The sequence below is a fragment of the Chironomus tepperi genome, unplaced genomic scaffold, assembly GCF_022539635.2.
Source record: "Chironomus tepperi strain 1889 unplaced genomic scaffold, CSIRO-AGI_Ctep_v1 contig_388, whole genome shotgun sequence".
Taxonomy (NCBI): domain Eukaryota; kingdom Metazoa; phylum Arthropoda; class Insecta; order Diptera; family Chironomidae; genus Chironomus; species Chironomus tepperi.
In genome coordinates this window covers 492961-507731 of record NW_027226510.1, presented here as the reverse complement: position 1 = coordinate 507731, position 14771 = coordinate 492961, and the positions used below count along the sequence as shown (strand labels likewise).

The 14771-nt window shown below is 35.6% G+C and overlaps 1 protein-coding gene across 1 annotated transcript; it reads right to left on the bottom strand.

The window, feature by feature from the left end:
- Positions 1 to 8340: 8340 nt before the first annotated feature.
- Positions 8341 to 14374, bottom strand: LOC139096417 (uncharacterized). The gene is made up of 5 exons (XM_070648119.1): positions 14128 to 14374; positions 12234 to 12454; positions 11145 to 11537; positions 8502 to 9290; positions 8341 to 8361 (listed from the first exon to the last, which is right to left on the bottom strand). The coding sequence occupies exons 1-5, from the start codon at positions 14372 to 14374 to the stop codon at positions 8341 to 8343; spliced, it is 1671 nt and encodes a 556-aa protein (XP_070504220.1).
- Between the last annotated feature and the right edge of the window lie 397 nt (positions 14375 to 14771).

Genomic DNA, 14771 nt, shown 5'->3' with positions numbered 1-14771 from the left:
GAAGTAAAATGAATCCTACTGGATCTTGTATTAAAGGTCTGGAAGTGAACTGGATCCGACTGGATCTTGTTCCTCCCCTTGGTGCACATAAAAAATTTTTTTTTCTGCATAGGGAATCTCCTATATCCTATGAAAAACCATCCAAAAAGTTTAAAGTCATAATCACAATTAATAAAGTCATAATCACAAATAAAAATTTTGTCCACTGGATCTTACTGGATCTCATTTTGAAGGTCTAGAAGTAGACTGGATCCTACTGGATCTTGTTTTTATGTGTCTAGAAGTAAAATGGATCCTACTGGATCTTGTATTAAAGGTCTGGAAGTGAACTGGATCCGACTGGATCTTGTTCCTCCCCTTGGTGCACATAAAAAATTTTTTTTTCTGCATAGGAAATCTCCTATATCCTATGAAAAATCATCCCCAAAAGTTTAAAATCATAATCTCTTCATCTCTCTTTAATCATATTCACACAAAATTGTGTGAATATATTGTTTTTTGTTTTACAGAAATCTACTTTTTTCGATTTACTGCTTCAGCCTTGCCGAATTATAAAAAAGTTCGGTCATTCAAAGTTTGTGCTTCGTATTACCTATCTAATGGTAAAAACTACTTCATGATTGGTGCTTCCAGTGCCGAGAAATCGCAAAAAATCACGTTCTGTCCTTTAGCAAGTTAGTTAGTTTCCGCGAAAACTCAATTTTACCACAAAGTTAAGACTTCCGGTTTTTCTATCGATAGATATTGGTTATCACACGAGCTGTATAGTTTTTGGGGTCATGAGATGCATCCACTGAGGCACAAAATGCAAAAAACTGAAATTTTTTTTCCTAAATATTAGCCGCTTATTCCAAAACACGTGTTTCAAAAAAAATGCGGCCTCGCTTCGCTCGGCCGCAGACAATTAAAAGTATTTCTTCTATATTTTTCATGATATAAAAATCATTAATTTATATACATGTTTTATCCAAATTACTATTAGTACTTTTTATTGATATTTGGCTGGTTGCATTTGGATACAAGGAATTGAAATCTTAAGGTCGTGAGATCGAATCCTATGAAATTCCGAAATTTTTTTTTCCATTTTTTTGAGTTTTTTTTTTGAATACTTGAAGTATACAAAAATAAATGTAAATATTAAATGATATTAGAAATATCTATCCATAAATGTGCTTAATTTTTAGTAAACAAAATCGAAGTGAACAAGGTTAAATCAAAATACTTCTTAAGAATCAATACATTTAGCCTAGTTCGTATAGATCACAATACGAATATAAGTACTCAGCCCAGCTCGTATAGTGATCTATATAAGTACTGCAATCTACCCAAGTCGGGCGAGCGAAGCTCAGCCCGGCTCGTATAGTGATCTATATAAGTACTGTAATCTACCCAAGTCGGGCGAGCGAAGCTCAGCCCGGCTCGTATAGTGATCTATATAAGTACTGCAATCTACCCAAGTCGGGCGAGCGAAGCTCAGCCCGGCTCGTATAGTGATCTATATAAGTACTGTAATCTACCCAAGTCGGGCGAGCGAAGCACAGCCCGGCTCGTATAGTGATCTATATAAGTACTGTAATCTACCCAAGTCGGGCGAGCGAAGCTCAGCCCGGCTCGTATAGTGATCTATATAAGTACTGCAATCTATCCAAGTCGGGCGAGCGAAGCTCAGCCCGGCTCGTATAGTGATCTATATAAGTACTGTAATCTACCCAAGTCGGGCGAGCGAAGCTCAGCCCGGCTCGTATAGTGATCTATATAAGTACTGTAATCTACCCAAGTCGGGCGAGCGAAGCTCAGCCCGGCTCGTATAGTGATCTATATAAGTACTGTAATCTACCCAAGTCGGGCGAGCGAAGCTCAACCCGGTTCGTATAGTGATCTATATAAATACTGTATTTTCTCAAACATTAGAAACTGCATATCTATGAAAATATGTTGCAGTGATTAGAAAAACAGTTCGAGCGTAGCTCGAACATTAATAGTTCGAACGCAGTTCGGACTTGGTTGAGCGAAGCTCACAAATTTTTGCGACCTGAACGGAGCGAAGCGAGTGAAGGCGTGAAAATTTTCCCAAACATTAGAAACTACATATCTATGAAAATATGTTGCCGTGAGTAGAAAAACAGTTCGAGCGAAGCTCGAACATTAATAGTTCGAACGCAGTTCGGACTTGGTTGAGCGAAGCTCACAAATTTTGCGACCTGAACGGAGCGAAGCGAGTGAAGGCGTGAAAATTTTCCCAAACATTAGAAACTACATATCTATGAAAATATGTTGCCGTGAGTAGAAAAACAGTTCGAGCGAAGCTCGAACATTAATAGTTCGAACGCAGTTCGGACTTGGTTGAGCGAAGCTCACAAATTTTGCGACCTGAACGGAGCGAAGCGAGTGAAGGCGTGAAAATTTTCCCAAACATTAGAAACTACATATCTATGAAAATATGTTGCCGTGAGTAGAAAAACAGTTCGAGCGAAGCTCGAACATTAATAGTTCGAACGCAGTTCGGACTTGGTTGAGCGAAGCTCACAAATTTTGCGACCTGAACGGAGCGAAGCGAGTGAAGGCGTGAAAATTTTCCCAAACATTAGAAACTACATATCTATGAAAATATGTTGCCGTGAGTAGAAAAACAATTCGAGCGAAGCTCGAACATTAATAGATCGAACGCAGTTCGGACTTGGTTGAGCGAAGCTCACAAATTTTTGCGACCTGAACGGAGCGAAGCGAGTGAAGGCGTGAAAATTTTCACAAACATTAGAAACTACATATCTATGAAAATATGTTGCCGCGAGTAGAAAAACAGTTCGAGCGAAGCTCGAACATTAATAGTTCGAACGCAGTTCGGACTTGGTTGAGCGAAGCTCACAAATTTTTGCGACCTGAACGGAGCGAAGCGAGTGAAGGCGTGAAAATTTTCCCAAACATTAGAAACTACATATCTATGAAAATATGTTGCCGTGAGTAGAAAAACAGTTCGAGCGAAGCTCGAACATTAATAGTTCGAACGCAGTTCGGACTTGGTTGAGCGAAGCTCACAAATTTTGCGACCTGAACGGAGCGAAGCGAGTGAAGGCGTGAAAATTTTCCCAAACATTAGAAACTACATATCTATGAAAATATGTTGCCGTGAGTAGAAAAACAGTTCGAGCGAAGCTCGAACATTAATAGTTCGAACGCAGTTCGGACTTGGTTGAGCGAAGCTCACAAATTTTGCGACCTGAACGGAGCGAAGCGAGTGAAGGCGTGAAAATTTTCCCAAACATTAGAAACTACATATCTATGAAAATATGTTGCCGTGAGTAGAAAAACAATTCGAGCGAAGCTCGAACATTAATAGATCGAACGCAGTTCGAGCTTGGTTGAGCGAAGCTCACAAATTTTGCGACCTGAACGGAGCGAAGCGAGTGAAGGCGTGAAAATTTTCACAAACATTAGAAACTACATATCTATGAAAATATGTTGCCGTGAGTAGAAAAACAGTTCGAGCGAAGCTCGAACATTAATAGTTCGAACGCAGTTCGGACTTGGTTGAGCGAAGCTCACAAATTTTGCGACCTGAACGGAGCGAAGCGAGTGAAGGCGTGAAAATTTTCCCAAACATTAGAAACTACATATCTATGAAAATATGTTGCCGTGAGTAGAAAAACAGTTCGAGCGAAGCTCGAACATTATAGTTCGAACGCAGTTCGGACTTGGTTGAGCGAAGCTCACAAATTTTGCGACCTGAACGGAGCGAAGCGAGTGAAGGCGTGAAAATTTTCCCAAACATTAGAAACTACATATCTATGAAAATATGTTGCCGTGAGTAGAAAAACAGTTCGAGCGAAGCTCGAACATTAATAGTTCGAACGCAGTTCGGACTTGGTTGAGCGAAGCTCACAAATTTTGCGACCTGAACGGAGCGAAGCGAGTGAAGGCGTGAAAATTTTCCCAAACATTAGAAACTACATATCTATGAAAATATGTTGCCGTGAGTAGAAAAACAATTCGAGCGAAGCTCGAACATTAATAGATCGAACGCAGTTCGACTTGGTTGAGCGAAGCTCACAAATTTTTGCGACCTGAACGGAGCGAAGCGAGTGAAGGCGTGAAAATTTTCACAAACATTAGAAACTACATATCTATGAAAATATGTTGCCGCGAGTAGAAAAACAGTTCGAGCGAAGCTCGAACATTAATAGTTCGAACGCAGTTCGGACTTGTTGAGCGAAGCTCACAAATTTTGCGACCTGAACGGAGCGAAGCGAGTGAAGGCGTGAAAATTTTCCCAAACATTAGAAACTACATATCTATGAAAATATGTTGCCGTGAGTAGAAAAACAGTTCGAGCGACATTAAAAGTTCGAACGTAGTACGAACTGTACATGTTATACTCCATGTAAATAATTTTAGTTAATGTGCAAGTAATCATTATTTATTTCATAAATCTCTTATTTTGTTCAAGTTGTTTTATTTATATTTTTTACTTTTCTGTACAGTTTTCTGATCTACGTATTGTGTGAATATTCTCATGAAGCGTGATCCGCTTCATTACTAGTTTTTTTTGCTGCTATTACTATAATTATATACTTAATAAGACATATAAATTTCACTTCTCACCAAAGTTTTTAATCCTTGTAATCAGTATTCAGGTATTCTGAAGCTTGTTATGAATAAAAAAAATTTTTATATCATTGTTAATAAAATGAAAAATATAATTAATATAGTTGAAATTATAAAGTGTTTTTACTTTAAGAGGACGTTCACTTATTAAATTCAGGGAGAGTTGATGGCCCTTTCCCCTCACCCATCCCCCTCCTGCGATATGACCAAGTGGTTAGACAACAGACAGGTTACCAGCATCACTCTTTTGTGAGTACTTGTGTTCGATTCCCACTAAAGACCGACCTATCAATTATTATATAGAGCAGCAGTGGACAATTTTTTATTTTTGCAGCACACTTTTGTGGCACATCTTGATCGAAATCGTACACTACACACGACTTACAATAAATTATAGCGGCACACAGGCTGCTCATCACTGATATTAAGTATTGTCGATATTATTAGGATTCAAACAATGCACACGACATTACAAATCTACAGATTTGACACAAATTCATCGTCAGGTCCTCATGTTTAGCTGCTTGAACATGAATACATTATTGTCCACAATACCACCAACAATTAGGCATCTAAATAGCTTCTATTAGATAACATTGAATTCATGAATAGCTTAAGTAACAGCAGAAGCCAAAAGTATCTCCCAAACAAAAGAGCCACTCCATCAAATATTGAACTGCCAATTTCAACAACATTTTTGATGAACTCAAAAGATGCCAGCTGACTTTTTTTTTTGTTTGCTTAATAAGCATGTTTCATGACCTTTCATCTTTTATTATTTGTGCTGCATACTTTCAACTCTCTTATTTAAAACACTTTCAAATCATTTCCCAATATGTTTGCAACTGTAATTAACAACAAAACAGTCATTCAATGTAGATATATAACAAGCGACTTCACTAATATTTTTGGAAGCTTTCTTTTCTCTCGGGCTAAGCTTCTTCTTTTTAAATTGCAATTAAATCAAACAATTTTCTAATGAACAAAACTGCTTTTGTAACAAGCTTAATATTTGTGAATTGAATGGGATTTGGGCTCTTTATGTTTATAAAATCATACCTAATGATGTTTTTGAATTGAATAATGGATATAAGCCAAAATAATATTAACAAACTTCTTGTTATGTAGTTTAACAATAAGAGTGTTGATCGATATGTTGATAAATTTTGAGGTTTTTGTGTTGGACTGAGAGAGAACTACATATGACGGCTTCTAATTAATATGAGCTTGTTCTCTAGGACACAGTTTTATCGTCGTATTATTGGTAAAACGAGAAGTTGTTCTGATGCGAAATTGCACTGATGACACTTTGACAACTGATTTGTATCAATACAGTTCACCACATTATGCTGTTCGGGTAAAGGGAATTGAAATTGATTTTGACGTACTAAATGAATGGACCCTTAGGTCTTATGAATGCCTTACTCCTGGCATTCGCAGATTGGCGTTTATAAGACTCGATATTCCACACTACAATATTAATGAATTAACTGATTGCAATCGGTTGTTGCCCAAACAGTACACCGCAGCATTCTTTTGTGCCGTCAAATTTCACTGAATATGTCATAAACCACATGCCGTTTGCGATTCCGATCGTGGCCTTCCACCAAGATGTTTAAACCTCATTTAAAGACAGCAAGACTTGACATTACAAATCAAAAAGTCCTCAATACTTTAGATTCTAAAACAACCTCAAATGCTTAACTACATTGTAAGCAATTCTCAAGAAACAACAAACTTTGTGAATAATGATGATGTACAGTCCGTCCCTAATGAAAATAAAATTCCCATACCTAAACATCATAACAAAAGTTTATTTTAGCTACACTAATGGGATCATAATCACAGATAAAAAGAGATTTAATTAATACTCAACAGATATGACAGCAGCACTCTCTAGAAAATGTCATGTCACTATAGAAATAGAGAGGAGGAAAAAAAAGCAGGAAAAACAGAACCAATTACATTTGTCTCAAGAGAGAATAATAAAAAGCAGAACTAACTATTGTTTCTAATTGAAAAATATAAATCATGAGAAGCATCAATTTGACTGATTTCTATGCTTTCTACTATTTTTTCTATTTAACTATGTCCGCAACTCTTCTTTTGTGGGTTCCGTAGAAGTTTTGTTTACTTTTCGCATTACGCACTTCTTATGATGCTGAATCTTGTTTAGGAGTTTGTTATTTCACATTCCATTATTAGCTGTTGCTCTTTAAGGATTATCTTTCTTAACCCCACATGTACAACACATGCTTAAAACACAAAAAATATTGTTATATCCGTAGTGGTTATACATATTGAATGATTTCTAAGGAAATTGGGTCGTTTGCCTACTCTTAACTTGTACTTATAATAACAATGAATATTTTTGTTAAGGAACTTGTATAGAATCTAAGGTAATTCATAATGTAAATTAATTGATTAATAGAACTTGAGTGCTTATTCTTGGAAGTTAATCAATAATTCAGTATTCATTTATATTGATTAATTATGATTTTAGTGAAGGAATTGTGCTTATAGCCTTTAGTAATATCGAGAGTATAGCTAGAAAGTTTTTGATAAGAGCATCTCCCAGGAATATGCTAGAAATCCATACTGTACTGAGAAGACAATTCCCCTACCATACCATACTCTTCTACCATGATGTTAGGTAGGAAGTGTTATGGGCTTCTCAAAGGAGTGTAAATTTAAATATTTAAGAAGAAGTTTGAGATTTTGTGGCATAACTAAGAATTTGGTCCAAAATAAAGGACCCTCAAACAGAGTTGGCAGGACTTCAAAGTGGAGTCCGGACTTTTGAGACTTTTGGAGTCCGGACTGGTTTAACTAGTATTAACTAGTGAGGGTGTTTCAGAACACTGGGTTCAGTAGACCTTGTAAATTATAATGGGATCAGAACTACTCATTTGATGACGCTATTGTCAGGTTATTGTTTTTAGCAAGTCTTTAGCCTACAAAGGAAGTCTGTGAGCCACGTTTCTATTGCATATGATTCAAAAAAGAATGTGGTACTTCCACTAAAAAAAATATGGAGCCTAAAAACTCTATTTTTATCGTTATATAGTTTCCGAAAGTTCCTATAGATTTGACCGTCCTATAGCTTTTTACCAAATAGAATTACTTTGAACTAGTGATGTCCAAACTGTGTATCTTGCTTTCAGCTGGGGCTTTCCGCCAAGTTATGGCGTGACACAAAATTTTTTTGGACACCACTGATTTAAAGAATTGTAGAGAACAGCACAATATTGCTCAAAACTTCATGAAAATAAACTAAAAAGAGAATTGAATTAATGAAAATTTTGTCTCTTCCGATAAGCAAACCACAATGTAACAAGCCATCATTACCCAAAATATGTACACAAATTCAGACATTCATTGTTGTTGAGCAGTCCAAATACAAAAATTCAAGCACAGAACAAGCACCCTTCTCTCTAAAAAATTGTCATTTAAATATGAAAGCGCGTCTAAATAATTTTCATTCTTTTTAAAGGCAGGCAAAGCTTAACAGTGAAATGTCACTCATTGTATAATATTCAATATGTATGTATATGCGTGCGGCTTTTGTTGCTCGTGATTTATTTTCCATAAATACAGAACAAAAAAAAAGGCAATTTTTAAGATAAATCAATTTTTTTTATGTCAAAAATTTGTCATACACAAATGCTGTTTGCTTTAGGTTCTGTTACCATATAATATCATATATGATAACTGCTTCCAATCCATTTTTTATTGTTTTTATGACAGTCGTTTAACAATCTGTAATATATACGACAAAAAGGGATTAATATCAAATGGATGTTAAAAGACACAGACCAAAAAAAAAAGTATAAAGCTTGAATATTTACTGTTTCAGCTTCTCGGAAAGGAAATATATTTTAGTCATGTCCAACACTCACCTCAAATGCATGTTCTATAACCATTTTCAATTCTTGACTTTTGAAAATATCGACCATAGAAATGACATTTTCCATGCTGTTTACTGCATCCTTAAATTGCTTTTGTAAGATGTCAGCACGTGCTATTGTTAATTTACCAAGGAACAGCCACATATAACTAACATTATCAGCTTCCTCGACAACTTTCTCACCAAATTCTCTTGCCTCGTTTGGACGTAATTGCTCTAAATTAGCTCTTGCCATTTCGTACAGCAAGTGACATCGCTCAATTTGCAGCATTGGCTTTTGTGATAATCGACGCTCAAGTCGAATTATCTTATTGCGGAATGTCATGTAAGATGTATTTGGTTCAGCTGGATCACGATATGTACTTTGGTCACCAAACACGTATGGCTTGAAGATGTTCTTAGTTTCCCAGTAGATGCAAAGGAGCTTCTTTAATAAATCATAATTATCACAATCGTGTGAATTGAGTAGCAATGACGATGACTTGATAATATCATCGAAATGTGCCAAAGCAATGTAATTGCAAATTTCTAAAATAAATTCATTCCGACGTGGCATTAAATTCGATGGATGGATACGATATCGAACACCTAATTCGCCTTCAGCAATTTTGATTAAATCCTCTAATCGTTTATCGACATAGCATGACTGAATTTTTTCTAATGCTAAAAACATTTCACGACGAATTTTATATTGCATGCGGAATTTTGCGGTCCTGTCCCACTTCTCGGACCGTACTTTATTTCGCTTCGTGTATAGTGGACAGCGGGCATGCAGTTGTTTCTGTTGGAAAATTCAATAATTCATGTCAATATGAAAAAAAAAAATTGTTTAATTGCCTTTGGGAAATGATTTACAAATTATTGGAAAGGATAATTGAATTTTTGAAAACTGGATGCTTGTACACACATTTACTGTGTGGAACAATATTAAACTTTAAACTTTTATAGTACTGGTTGTGAGTAAATTGTTGAATGTTGTTATCTGATTTTTCGCATAATCATATTAAATCCTGGGCATCTTTATCGGTTCTTTTTTACACGCTTCTGGTTATTCATATTAACTGTGTATAATGTAGGGAGCAGTACTATTAGCTGGAGGCACTGACTGTGATTAATAATCTTTCGCACTACACCATTAAAGGTATATTCAGTTCATAGTGAGATCTGTACCACTTGCAAGCTCTGCACATCTAGTAAGAACACGACTATGTCATAAGACCTAATTTACCCTGCAATGTACGAAGCTTAAATTCATTTACTCAAGATTCAGACAAGAAAATCATTCAGATAATTAAGAAGCTGTTCCTTTATAACGCCATAATTGAATTTTAGGATCCGTATCCCCTCTTTGTATCAAAATTACTTTGGGATAATCTCAACTCTCACCGGCCTCCTTCTAAGAACGTTACGTATTAAATCAAGGCATTTACACTTAAAACTATTTCGTCCGATATAAAGACAAGCGTTCATCAAGATATTCAGTGTCAACGCCTTGTAATAAATGAACGGCCCCATATCCAAATAGCTGCAGACGATTAATAGATTCAAAAACCTGGTCGATATGACTCTGGATCAAGTCTGGTATGACTCTGGATCAAGTCTGTTATAAGTAAGTCTGTTATAACTCTGGATCAAGAACAGTATGACCAAGTCAGAGTCATGACAGCCTGGGGTAGAATTGTTGAACAATTAATCTATTTTTGCTATTCAGGATACTAGGCTTCTACTAAATTTGAAACAATGAAACACATTATATCCTAAGGCCCTCAAAACTACATCCAACACACAAAACGAGAATGAATAGAACCACGAGCTTCGTAAATAGAACCGCGTAATAAAAAGAGCTTCGTCATTGACTGTGATTCAAAAAATGTAACTTATTTTTAAATAATTCTATAAATATTTCTCAATTAATGTCATAATTAGCTACGTCTAGCATAAAAACCCGAACAGAGAATGAGCAGGCTCATGAGTATTCTTACAAAATTGAGCATGTTCATTTACTTCGACTGAGCAGAATTGCAGCAGCAGCAAAATTGTTGAACAGGCAACAGATCTGCCACAGTTTTTGTTTGTTATAAGCAATGCCTGATTGCAAGCAATTCCTGTTCACAGGCAATGCATTATTAAAAACAACTCACAGATTAATCATAAAAGTTACAAAGACAGGTTCCTGTGACAGACACAGGCAATAGATCTGTGAGAGGAAATGCCTTTTTATAGGCAACTCAGAGCTTGCAACTCTTCTCATAAACATGCTTATTTAGTTGAGTATACTTATAGACATGCTTATTTAAGTGAGTATAATCAAAAGGACGCTAATTAAGATTAGCATGCTCATTGTCTGTGAGGGAAATTTAATCAAAATAAACACTTCATTAAATCTTGAACTTCATCAGTCTCTAGTATTTTTATACATTAAAAATACAAGAAAATATTGTAGGTTGGTCTTCATCATCTGACGCAAAAAGAACTTTTGTAAAAACATTCAAATTGAGACCAAAAAAAATAACTTTGAAGATTGAATGAAAAAGTCAGTTCGTCAAAGTCTCAAAAAATCAACATCATTTGAGTATTTTTAAGCCCTACCAATAAAAAAATAAACAAATGGATGCTTAAAAAAATATTAAATTACAATTATCTTCCAGTTCCTCTCAATGCATTCATCAATAACATTGTGAATATTTTGATGTCTTTCGGCATTTTGCGTGGACTTTTTCAAAACTTTGTTTGTTTTTAAATCATTTATAAAAATAAAGTCCTTCCATGCTGCTTGCATATAGCTTTGAGTAAAAAATCGTCGTATCCTTTCAGCTTCATATTCTTGTTTAACCGTCTTTGGGATCACAATTTCTTCTTTATGTGATGAATATTCGCATGGACCTCCATCCATGAGCAACAATTTTTCAATATTTTTGTGTACTTTTGGTGGTATCCAAATGTCAAGAATTTTACTGAACAAATGCCGCTGATTGTATACACAGTTGCCGGCATTTTTTCCTAGTGTATCTTCATAGCTGGTACGGATCTGTGGACAAAATTGTGTATCCAGGAACAAAATTGTAATAAGCTGTCCATTTGTCTCTCTGTCCCTATGTCGCTCTGTCCCTCTATTCCTTTGTCCCTATGTCCCTCTGTCCCTCTGTCCTTCTGTCCTTCTGTCCTTCTGTCCCTCTGTCCCTCTGTCTCTCTATACCTCTTTCCCTCTCTACCTCAGTCCCTCCCTCCGTCTCTTCTTCTGTCCCTTTGTGTCTCTGTCCCAATTTCCTCCTCCCCAAAGCGTCACGAAATTTCTGAACATTCCCTTAGGAAACGCACTTATTGCGTAATACCCTACATAACGCTCTTAGGAGAGGGGATGCTTGAGATTTGGTTACGTAGGGAGGGGCCAATCTTCCACGTCACGGAATGTGTACGGCCCCTAATAGAAATCGTTCGAACATTATGTTATAGAATAACGAATTACTATTCAATAATGAACATAGAAATCTTTAGATTCCCATACCTTCCCTCTAGAGGAAGAGAGAAGAAGCCAGTAGGAGAGGGGGACGTGGGGTGTGTGTTTGAATTTTTTATGTGAACAGTTTAGATTAGACAAATTGGGAATTTTGTCAAAAATAAGAGTTTGTCCCCCAAAAAATTCACCCTCCATAGGCACCTGCCCCACTTTGAATGTACCCCTCACCTCCCCTCCCTTGAACATAATAAGTATACATCCACTTACCATCTCAAATCGTTTGTTAAGCTTTGTCAATTTCGGACCAACACTTCTCGCATCATTTAATTTTTGCAATGTCTGATCACCACATTGTGGGACATCTAACGTAACATCCTTCAGTGCTGCCTTTTTGCTGTTTATTGCCAACATACTTTTCTCAAAATCATTTCTCTCAAATAGGCAATCGCATTCTTGTAAATTGCAGTCAAAGTGGTCTTTGTAGTGATCTGTGTAAATAAAATAAGACAAATTAATTGATCTTAATGCTGACGTAAGCAGTTGCTGCAAAAAAATAAGTCATTGGAAGGTCAAAAAAAAGTATAAATGCAGCAAAAATTGTTTACAAATTTGTGGGTTTTTTTTTGCAAATTTTTCCGAGGGTTGAAATTTTACATAATTGCTTACGTCGTTCGTCATTTAAAATTCATGAAGAGGAAGCAACTTAAAATTTTGTGAAAACAAATTGAGGCACTTAAAGCAATAAAATTGGCAAATAACTTTGAACGTTCTAAGTATGAATAAACGTGCTGTTTGAGAATCTATATCAGTGTAGTCCGAACTGTGCGCCTTTAATAATTTTTGGAAGTGTTATGAACCGCATGTAAGAATTTGTGGCAGCGGTTGATCTGAGACTTCCTGTTTTCACTAAGAACACCACTTACGACTAAAGCTGTGACGGAATTATTACTTTAAAGGCTATTTAAACTCCTCGGTTGGAGGGTGGCAGCTCCTGGATTATTTCCTGCTATATCCAAAGTAAACTGTACAAAGAAGCTTCTTGAGAAGCTTACAAAAGGATAACCGGACTAGATGAACTGGATCAATAGATTGGGAAGGTATCTAGACACAACTTCTCAATTCAGGAATTTCCGAGAAGCTCATTAACCGTATGCATTGTGTGGTTTCAATCGTAACTTACGACAAAGCAGAGCCATGGCACTAAAATCTTTTTACAGCACTGACCTATCAAACTAAAAATTGATTAGCAGTCAAAAATAAATTAAAAACTTGATTCTAAAGCTGTGCAAGCAAGTTGGAGCAAGTTCTATTGAAATTGAACACAAATAAAGAATCGTCCGACACTCAATGACTTTAAAGAACCAAAACGTATAAAAGAACATAAAAGAACATACACTTCAAATACATAAAAAAATGTTTATGATATCATTGGAAAGTTTCACAATATTCTTAAACTTATTCGCAATCAGATAATAGCTTCAAGTTTTCATTTTTTTAGCGCAATTTTTGAGAAAAAGGAGCTTAGTAATGCATTTTGTTTGGTCATTCGATGGTTTCACTAAAAAACTTTTAATCTAGACATCGTAGGGAGCTCTGGTTTGTTTTAATAGGTCAGTTCCATTGAGTTTTTATGTGGCTGGACATTTTAAAGTTTGAAATTCAATCTTAAACACAATAATTAAGAATTTTTTATTATGATACACAAAAACACGTTTTTTCATTGTTTTACAATGTTTTTCACTGTTTTACAGTGTTTCTTAGACAAAGTTTGATTTTGTCGTAACCGTTAAAGGGTTTGAATTTAAAAAAATCAGTTAAATGTTGAAACTCATAAATTGCTGACTTAGATTCTACTGGATATTGTTTTTTAGGTCTTGAAGTGAGCTGGACTCTACTGGATCTTGTTATTTAGGTCGGGGAAGTGACGTTTTAATCAATTACTAATAGCAAGGACAAAAAATGCGCTAAAGTCACTCGATAAGATTAACTACTTTAAATTTTCTATAAATGTTTTTAACAATGCTTTTATATTTGTTGGCAAAGCTGCTTCAATAGCGACAAAAAAGTAAAATGTTTGAAAATCAGCTCTAAAAAAATTTATTAAATTGAATTTTTTCCTTCAAATTGTTATTTTCCAGCATTTCTCGTCGTTAAATCTCACCTAGCAAAGACTTTTTATTTAAGTTTTTAAGTGCTTCATCGAGTTTTCCATCTAAACTTTGAACTGCAGCAAGTCGATAAGCGGAATCCAACTTTTCAGGCTGCCTCTCTAACGACTTCTGATAGTTTGACCTTGCCTTTTTATATTCTTTATATCGAACATAATGATTGCCAAAATCTTTGATTACTTGTGCCCAAAGCTCATCAGAGATCTTTGCATCCATTTCCAATTTGAATTTAATATCCATCTTTTGTTGATTAAATATGAAAGTTTATAGTCACAAACACTTTTGAACTCAATGTACACAAAAAAGATGAAAGTTTTTTTCCTTTACAAAAACGAGGGGAAAAAAATCAAATTTACAAGAAAAAAAAAGTCAAAGCAACTTTGATTGCAAAAAATTTGTGTGCTTCCTTGTGATTCGCGTTATTATTCCCCAAAGTCAATCAAAGCACTCCAGCAAGATAAATGATTGTGAGCAATGGTGTGAGTTCACTTTGCTATGACTTTACTTCCTTCCTATTTGACGTTTATTTATTTTCATTTTTTGTGTTGTTTAGCATCACAAGAGAAACTTTTTGATCTTGTTAACGGTGAAGGAAGAAAGGCAAAAAGGGAAAAGAAAACCATGACAAGCTTCACTC

What these genes read in the sequence shown, in the direction of transcription:
- LOC139096417 (XM_070648119.1), bottom strand. Translation starts at nt 14,374, where the DNA reads ATGGATATTAAATTCAAATTGGAAATGGATGCAAAGATCTCTGATGAG. An exon ending in AGAGGAACTGGAAGATAATT is followed by an intron (nt 9,291 to 11,144) that starts GTAATTTAATAT and finishes ATTTTCCAACAG; the next exon opens with AAACAACTGCATGCCCGCTG. An exon ending in TTATAGAACATGCATTTGAG is followed by an intron (nt 8,362 to 8,501) that starts GTGAGTGTTGGA and finishes TATATATTACAG; the next exon opens with ATTGTTAAACGACTGTCATA.